Source organism: Pseudorasbora parva, chromosome 20, assembly GCF_024679245.1.
Source record: "Pseudorasbora parva isolate DD20220531a chromosome 20, ASM2467924v1, whole genome shotgun sequence".
Lineage (NCBI taxonomy): Eukaryota > Metazoa > Chordata > Actinopteri > Cypriniformes > Gobionidae > Pseudorasbora > Pseudorasbora parva.
In genome coordinates, this window is record NC_090191.1 from 14,384,515 (window position 1) to 14,394,535 (window position 10,021).

At 42.7% G+C, this 10,021-nt stretch overlaps 1 protein-coding gene across 4 annotated transcripts in view; it reads left to right on the forward strand.

The window, feature by feature from the left end:
- The window catches only part of LOC137049696 (gastrula zinc finger protein XlCGF57.1-like), a 41,257-nt gene extending 38,494 nt beyond the window's left edge, over positions 1-2,763 (forward strand). For all 4 annotated transcript variants that reach the window (XM_067428311.1, XM_067428308.1, XM_067428310.1 and 1 more), the window contains one exon: positions 1,100-2,763. In XM_067428311.1, the coding sequence (XP_067284412.1) occupies positions 1,100-2,316 (1,217 nt within the window). In that variant the 3' untranslated portion in view covers positions 2,317-2,763. The remainder of the gene's footprint in view (positions 1-1,099) is intronic.
- Positions 2,764-10,021: the final 7,258 nt, after the last annotated feature.

Here is a 10,021-nt window from a genome sequence, read left to right on the forward strand (position 1 = left end):
TCACCGGTTCTCAGAATCGAACGTGTCCGAAAGATCGAACATGTCCGATAGAAACGGTTCTCGATTCTGTACTGGCGATCCGATAACCGCTGCAACCCGTTCCTGACTCGAGTTGAGAACTGCTGTATCAGTGTGTGTGTGTGCTGAGCTGCGAACTGCTGCAAGCTGAATATGTCTGATATCGAACCTACTGTTTTGATTACATTTTAAAATGTGTATCGACTTTAATTAATCTATTTAAATTAAATAAGAAAAAAGCTATTCCTGAAAATATTGTGCATTATTAATAAAACAAATAAATGTTTAGTTTGACCATTTTACAATCCATTGTGTTGCCAAACTTTAAAATAATACAGTGATAAGACAGCTTTATGTGATGATGTTTCCAAACATGATTCATTTTATACACTTAACCTGCATTTCGTTCCTCTAAACAAATGACACGCATACTCAGCTCATCGGTTCTCAGTATCGAACGTGTCTGAAAGAAACGGTTTTCGATTCTGTTCTGCTGATCCGGGATCCGAGAGCCGCTGCTTGTTCGGTTACACGCGCATGCTCAGTATCAGCTCTCATCAGTTCTAAGCAAAACATGTCTCATTTCAGTGAACTGTTGGAGTTACACCACAAAATTCAAGATAAATTAGTTTATTTCAAGTTGGAAGGACTGTCACTCATGTCAGAATGTTAATAACTATAGTAACTTATTAACCGTTTAGAACGATTCAGTCTGATATGGTGAACTGGTTTGACCGGTTCACTAAAAAGATTCGGTTAAAAAGAACGATTCGTTCGCGAACCGGACATCACTACTTTGAACATCCTATTGACTACAAGATAGTAGCTAGACATGTAGGCTTTTTGGAAAAGTGATTTGATAAGCCCGTTTTGAAGTTTTTGGGATGTGTCCTAGAGAGCAAAGATTTGACAATATTGAGAAGAGGTTGTGAGATTACAGGAAACACATTTTACAGTAGCAGTTATGGCTTCTAACATACATGTTATTGGTTTTGATGCTTTACATATTGAAATGGTTTGATGTCTGTTGCTTTGTGACCACTAACTTGGGTTGACTTTTATCTGTCTGTTTTTGCCTTAGACCTGATGCCACTGAAAGAGGAGGGTGAAGTCCTGAATGAAATGGAAGAAAAAGATCAGTATCAGAAACATAATGCTTTAATAAATGAAGAAAAATCATTTGGTTGCTCTCAAACTGAAAAGACTTCCTCACGAAAAACAGCTCGGAAGACAGAAAGAGGAAGTTATTTCACTTGCCAACAATGTGGAAAGAGGTTCACTCAAAAAGGAAACCTTAAAATCCACATGAGACATCACACTGGAGAGAAGCCATACACATGCCTTCAGTGCGAAAAAAGTTTTACATATAAAAGATCCCTTGACACCCATATGAGAAGTCATACTGGAGAGAGTCCTTTCACCTGCCAACAGTGTGGAAAGAGCTTTTATCAAAAAGGAAACCTTAAAATTCATATTGGAATTCACAGTGGAGAGAGCTCTTATACCTGCCAACAGTGTGGAAAGAGCTTCACTCAAAAAGGAACCCTTAACAGGCACATGAGACTTCACACTGGAAAGAGCTGGTTCACCTGCCAACAGTGTGGAAAGGGTTTTGCTCAAAAAGGAAACCTTAAAAAACACATGAGAATTCACAATGGAGATAAGCCTTACCCATGCAGACTGTGTGGAAAGAGTTTCACAGTAGCACTAAACCTAAAGTACCACATGAACAGTCATAATGGAGAAAAGCCATTCAGATGTGATCAGTGTGACAAGAGATTTACACGCAAAGTACACTTTAAAAACCACATGAAGATTCACTCAAGAGAGAACTGTTTTGAATGTCATCAGTGTGGAAAAAGTTTCCCTGAAAAAGGAAACCTTAAAATCCACATGAGACTTCATACTGGAGAAAAACCTTACACATGCACTCAGTGTGGGCAGAGTTTCACATATAAAAAATCCCATGAAGCCCACATGAGAATTCACACTGGAGAGAAGCCTTTCACCTGCCAACTGTGTGGAAAGAGCTTTTCTCAAAAAGGAAACCTTAAAATCCACATGGGAATTCACAATGGAAAGAACCCTTTCACCTGCCAACTGTGTGGAAATAATTTCACTCAAAAAGGATCCCTTAACAGGCACATGAGACTTCACACTGGAGAGAGCTGGTTCACCTGCCAACAGTGTGGAAAGGGCTTTACTCAAAAAGGAAACCTTAAAAAACATGAGAATTCACACCGGAGAGAAGCCTTATACCTGCATCACTTTCCTGTTATCGCTGTAAAGCTACTTTGAATCTGGATTGTATAAAGTGCTGTATATTAAAGTGTTTGCATCACATGAACAGTCTCTGGATAAAAGCTGTTTGGATGAGATCAGTGTGAAAGAGATTCACATAAAAGTAAACATCAATCAGTTCAAACCGAGTATGTCATCGCCAACACATCGAATCAATCTGTATTCATGTTATCATAACTATTTAACCATTTGCACTATCAAAATTACTCCTGACAGTAGTCATGTGCTTTACAGCAATATACAGCTTAGAAGAAGCATTTGAACAGAGAAGAATTGCGAGTGACAGGTTAGATTGTTTTGGATTGCATAAAATAATAAAAATATATATGGTGATTGGAATACACTGCAGAAGAGGCAATTGGGAAGATTCTTGAGAGACTTAATTTCATACATCTTAGCATGTGGTGTGTGCATGTATAAAAAAAGTCCTCTGAGTGAACTCACTAAAATGATGTGTATATATGTATTATATTTCATTTTTTCGAAGTGTTACAAGAGTATTTCTAAATAAAAATCAGTAAATGTATCCCAGTTTCTTAATTTTTGTCTATTTAAATTCTAGTTACAAACTTACCAAACACAGTAATTGTCAATAACTCTAATTTATTGAAATCCACTTTTTTGTCTGAAAAACTAATACTTTGCACTTTGAAGATAGCACATTATTTTAGAATTTTACTGTAAATATGTGTGTGTAAGAAAGCAAAGACCTATTTATCTTCAGTTTCGAAAGGGATAAAGTGTAACTGCCAATTTTCTACCCGCTTTATATTGTTAAAATGTCAGTGCAGAGAGATCAAAGACATTTGATTTGCTTCAGCATTCTGGATCATTTGTAGAGGCTTGATTGTGCAAGATGGATGTCCAGCCAGAAGAACACTGCAGTAGTTAAGCCTAGAAATTACCAGGGCCTGGATGAGAAAAAGTGTTGCAATTAGGAAAGGCCTGATCTTCCTGATGTTGTAGAGCGCAAACCTGCATGACCAAACTTTTTTTGCAATGTGGTCTTTGAGAGTCAGCTGTTCATCAAAGATTACTCCAAGATTTCTAGCTGATCTTGATGGGGTAATTAATGATTACCTAGACCTAGCTAAATGGTGAAGTCGACCGATTGGCAGGGAAGACGAGAAGCTCAGTCTTTGCCAGGTTGAGCTGCAGGTGATGTTCTTTCATCAATGCCGAGATGTCCGCCAGGCAGCTTGAGATTCATGCAGCTACTGTGGGATCATCTGGTTCAAATGAAAGATAGAGTTGTGTGTCACCAGCACAGCAATGGTAAGATAATTCATGTAATTGTATGATGGGTCCTAGTGATGTAGTGTATGTGTATAAGAAGAGGGGTCCAAGAACTGAACCCAGAGGAACCCCAGTGGTCAGTTGATGTGTTTTGGATACCTCCCCTCTCCAGGCAACCCTGTAAGACCTACCTGTGAGTTGGGATTCAAACCAATGGAGTGGAGTTCCTGTAATGCCCCACTGGGGGTGGAAAGAAGAATCCGGTAATTCACAGTGTCAAAAGCAGCAGATAAATCCAGGAGGACGAGAACTGATGAATTCGAATCAGCTGTAGCAAACCGTTGAGCTTCAGTGACCAACAATAGTGCAGTCTCGGTTGAATGGCTATTCTTAAATAACCAGATTGGTTAATATCCAGCTGGTTGTTCTGTGGGAGGAAAGATGAAACCTGGTTGAAAACAAACTCATTCAAGTGTTTTCACTATGAATGGTAGGAGAGAAAACAGGCCTGTAACTGTCTACATTTGGCATGATTAATGTGGGTTTTTAAGCAATGGGGTTACCCGAGTAGGGTTGTCCATTGTAGTATTCACAGCCAGAGATCAGTAATGGGTGAGGGAATAGAGGATGACATGACAGGAAAGGTGGGAAGGAGAACACGTTTCATCTGAAAGGAACTGGTAGAAGGTTTGGTGTTACATAGATTAAAAGTAATGATGAAATGATGGATATGTGCAGAAATTTCACCGAAATGTTGTCCGTGATTCAGTTGCATGAACATCATAATTGTTATGCTTTTCGGTTTCTCTTAACTTTTTGGATGGTGTGAGCACTGTTGCTTAATAACAACCAGTACAACGAAGAGACCGCAAAAACTGGCGGTAGCTTCAAATCATCAGCCTAAATTAAAGAAAATTTCTATTTCTAACGTATTAGAAGCAGACATTTACATGGGTACTATATGATGAAAAAAATGAGGTGACATTTTGCAGTTTGTCAGCAGACCATACAGGAGCCTTTTTTATTGGAGCAAGTAAAACCTCAAAGTGCATGATGAAAGCCGATAGCACATAGCGTGCATGGTGGCCTTCATCTGTTCCACTGAACTTGATGGTGAGACGGATGAACGAAGTGAATTATAAGCGCATCAATATAGCATATCGCGTCGTTAAGAACGAACAGCCATTTGTGTCATTCGAATGGAGTATTGATTGAGGTCCCGAACCCGAGACTACCTGGAGGTGGTATGAGTTTGGTTGCACTCAAACTGTGCCACGATTTGCTTTAATGTAAAAGCAACACAGACTTGGGTGCACTTGTTCAGGAAGAAAAGTAACTGTGCAGATGACGGTGTATTTAGCTCAATAAAACAGATGTAAGGGATGATAGTGTTGATTATTTACCTTGGATACGAGCAAGAGTGAGCCAGCAGTGTATGAACATGTCACCACTGCATCAGCACAATTTATATATATATATATATATATATATATATATATATATATATATATATATATATATATATATATATATATATATATATATATATATATATATATATAACAATCCCAAAACCTGTTCAATGTTCTATAATTAAATCAAATAATCGAATATTCAAAAATCGTGACATCCCTAATACCCACGGTTGTAAAATCCAGCAAATTGTGTCAAGTATGTCACATACAGGCCTACATAAAACAAATGTAAAGATTTGAAGTGACGCAAATACCCTGAGATGACAATCTTTGTCGTTGTCATCTTCCTCAGCAGATACAGGAAAAGCAACCTCTGGAAACAATTATATTTCTGTTGCAACGGTACAATATAAGCATCACTTTATAACAGAAATGTATAGATGGGGTGAATGACTTTTCACATTCCCTCAAAAAGATATCCACATCTTTCCTTTCAATCAGCAGTGGCTACACTCTGGTTTCTTTGAGTCCTTTTCGTATTTGTTTTAACTGCCGTAGTCTTCTTCTGTTGACCTATAGTATTGCATATTTTAGATTATTAGGTTACATGAAAAATAATGAATGCTATAGTACAGTAATGCTGAAATGTAAATGTTAATAAAAAAAAAACCTTAAATCTCAGACAATAAAAGAACACTACCTCATGTGATAAAAGGCGCTCAAAAAGTCACTTGTTTTCTTTGGTTGGGGCTAGGAAGATCCCAAGCAAGCCTCAGAATATGAACTGTTTAAATTACGGATTATGCTTCCAATGTACATACCAGTTTTATGGTTTCCTGAAGATCACAGTCTTCGATTTGCAATGTAGCAGTCTTAGATGAACCTACTAGAAGTATATAGATAAGCGACTGTTGGTTGGCTGACTCCAGCCTGCCGAGGTCCACCATGTAGAAATTAATGTCCAATCATGCGTCCCGCAACTACGGACAGATCATGCCTTTCATCTAAGTCTCAGTATAATACATTTTTGATGTTTGGAATTTAATGTTGAAGGGGGAAAATATTTTAAACAATTGAAACATAATTGTTTTATGATCTGCAATATCCTTCAGATTTTGACACATTGACCTGACTGACTTGTCAACTTTCCAATTTTGGATACGTATGTTGCAACAATACATTTTCATTGTTCGTAAATAAAGATCGGTATAACATATATCATAAAGCGTCATCTAAATAAAGTGGCAAAAAGTTATCAACAAAATCCCAGTCTACAACAGTGAACAATTTATTGAACTGTGGCTTAGAAGCTAACTGATTTTTTTTGTGTGCAAACATTACTATAGAAACATACAACATGCATAACTATAGAAGAGTGAATAAAAAACCTCATTGGTCAGTCACTTTTTCTTGCCTATTTTCTCCCTAGCAAAACTGTCACGTCACAAACAAGGGAAAATGGTGCGAGGACTCATGTGCAGGAGAAAGATGATTTATTTACAAAAACAAAACATAAAACTCAAATCAACAACCCACGAGGGGGAAAAACACATAATAGACTAATAAAATATAAACTTAAACAAACCAACAGAATCACGGGGAGGACGGAAGACGCAGACATTACACAAGGATCCAACACAGACTGACAAACACAAGGAGCTTATAAAGGGAAGAAATCAAGAGGGAACAGGTGGGAGAAATCAACACTAATCAGATAACAAGGGGGAGGGATCAGACAATGACAGAAGCACAAGGCCATACTGACAAAACCCACATGTGCACACAAGACAGGACAGGCATGTGACATTACCCCCTCCTTAAGGAGCAGCTACCAGACGCTCCACTAGGGACGGGCGGGACAGACCAGGGCGGGACGGGCGGGACAGACCAGGGTGGGACGGGAGGGACAGACCAGGGGGGGCACGGGCGGGACTGACCAGGGGGGCACGGGCGGGACTGACCAGGGGGGCACGGGAGGGACTGACCAGGGGGGCACGGGCGGGACAGACCAGGGCGGGACAGACCAGGGCGGGACGGGAGGGACAGACCAGGGCGGGAGGGACAGACCAGGGCGGGACGGGAGGAACAGGGGAAACAGAGAAGGAAGGAACAAACAAGGGAAGGGTCAACAAGGAGGGAATAGGGAAAACAATTTTCAGGAGGCCATGGTGGCCCACAAAGTTCAGGCACCCAGGGCGGCGTGGTCAGAGCAGGGTGCTGGTTTTGCGCGGGCAGGCCAGTGCGCCGGGGCGGCGCACGGAGAGCAGGGCGCCTCAGCGGCGCACGGAGAGCAGGGCGCCTCAGCGGCGCACGGAGAGCAGGACGCCTCAGCGGCGCACGGAGAGCAGGACGCCTCAGCGGCGCACGGAGAGCAGGACGCCTCAGCGGCGCACGGAGAGCAGGACGCCTCAGCGGCGCACGGAGAGCAGGACGCCTCAGCGGCGCACGGAGAGCAGGACGCCTCAGCGGCGCACGGAGAGCAGGACGCCTCAGCGGCGCACGGAGAGCAGGACGCCTCAGCGGCGCACGGAGAGCAGGACGCCTCAGCGGCGCACGGAGAGCAGGACGCCTCAGCGGCGCACGGAGAGCAAGACGCCTCAGGGGCGCACGGAGAGCAGGACGCCTCAGCGGCGCACGGAGAGCAGGACGCCTCAGGGGCGCACGGAGAGCAGGACGCCTCAGGGGCGCACGGAGAGCAGGACGCCTCGGCGGCGCACGGAGAGCAGGACGCCTGGGAGGCGCGGTGAGAGCTGGACGCCTGGGAGGCGCGGTGAGAGCTGGACGCCTGGGAGGCGCGGTGAGAGCTGGACGCCTGGGAGGCGCGGTGAGAGCTGGACGCCTGGGAGGCGCGGTGAGAGCTGGACGCCTGGGAGGCGCGGTGAGAGCTGGACGCCGGGGAGGCGCGGTGAGAGCAGGGCGCCTGGGAGGCATCTCCTGCCCAGCAGCGTCCACCGGAACAGAGACCACCTGAGCTTGGGCCACTGGAACTGGGGCCACTGGAACAGGAACCACCAGAGCTATCCAGCCCCTGGTCCTAGAGGGACTGGAGTCCAGCTGTTCCACAAACTCCCAAAAGTCCGGGGTTCCCATTCTCTCAACCTCCATGGGGCTGAGAGGCATGTCCAGGCAGAGGTTAAACACCTCTGCCTTCTCTGTCTCATTGAGGTACAGGTGATGCACCTCAATAAGGAATTGGCAGGCGAACTCTCTTACACCCGCCCCCTGCTGGCGGATGTATTTAGAGTTCACCTGCCGCATCACCTGTACGTGCCTGGTTAGCTCCATAGTTCAAAGAGCAAACAAACAAAGATAAACAATCCTCTTGCTGAGTCCTCTACGGTTGGATCCTTCTGTCAGGTTGAATCCTTCTGTCACGTCACAAACAAGGGAAAATGGTGCGAGGACTCATGTGCAGGAGAAAGATGATTTATTTACAAAAACAAAACATAAAACTAGTGATGTTACGTCTGACACCGATGCTCCGAAGCTTGCTTCAAACTCGAACGGTCCTTGAAATGAACCTCTGCTTCGGAGCTTGCATCATTACGTCACTAGTCACGTGAAAATGCCTTCTGAAGCAAACAAACTGCTTCACTCCTGAAGTGAACCACCTGACTGCTATCACAGCCCAATCAGTGTTGACAGGTTTGAAACCTGCCGGCTGTATTTCTGTATGATACTGCCATGCTAAAAAATATATAAATAAATAAAATAACACAAAAATAAATAAACAACTCTTTTACTGAAATTCTATTGCATTTAATGGTTTTCATGGGAATTTTATTGGTTGTAATGGGAATTATTGTGGTCTCTGCGGGTCTCTTCTGATATGTGTTGGGTTTATTGGTGGGGGCATCACATCCTAATGGAATATGTCCCACACACAAAGAAAAAAAAAATCTGTAGTGGTTTAAATTGTAAAAGCCAACGGTTCCTATTGGTATTTTAATAGAAACCAATAGAATTTCTGTGATGGTTTCCAGCTTTTTAAAGCTGGTCTGATCTTCTGTCCTTGTCTAAAGAAATAATTATACACGCACACATCATTAATGTTTTATTATCAAGGTGAACACATGAAATTCCTCAGTATCTGTAAAATGTACCTACATAAATGAGCTTCACAGCACTAACACTGTTTCAGCTTCGATCGCCTCGGTAAACCCGGTATAAACGGGGCGTGAACATAACCCTACTTGCATTTTATGGTTGTCAGCTTTGTTGCATTACATTTACTTCACCAGGAGATGGTGCTGCAATTTCTATCTGAATGAAGCTTCGAGTAACGAACCATTTTCGACACAATTGTATCAGAAAGCAATAATGCTTTGAAACGCTTCATTTGGCCATCACTACATAAAACTCAAATCAACAACCCACGAGGGGGAAAAACACATAATAGACTAATAAAATATAAACTTAAACAAACCAACAGAATCACGGGGAGGACGGAAGACGCAGACATTACACAAGGATCCAACACAGACTTACAAACACAAGGAGCTTATAAAGGGAAGAAATCAAGAGGGAACAGGTGGGAGAAATCAACACTAATCAGATAACAAGGGGGAGGGATCAGACAATGACAGAAGCACAAGGCCATACTGACAAAACCCACATGTGCACACAAGACAGGACAGGCATGTGACAAAAACATGAATGTATGTACTAAAGTAGAATTCTTGATTTATTAGATCAGCTGCTCATCTCCCTGTACTCTTTCCACAGTTAAGTCATTTTTATTTTGCATCTGTCACCAGATCACACCAAGCTAATCCAGTTGACCATCAGCTGACCCTGGACATGGACTACTTGGTCGCCAACAATCTCAATGCGTAATGCTTCTCCAATGTCTTTCATGTCAAGGTGTTTAACTTCTTCTAGGCCACATAGGGACGTTCTTCTTTTGGCTCCACTGTTTTGCCATTTGGACTAACTAGGTGTGTAGCAATGGGGTAGATGATGAGACTACATGGAAGAACATTAATGCAAAGGTCTCAGCATGGCACTGAAGAACCTCTGGCCCTAATTCCACTCCTCTATGCATCTTTGCA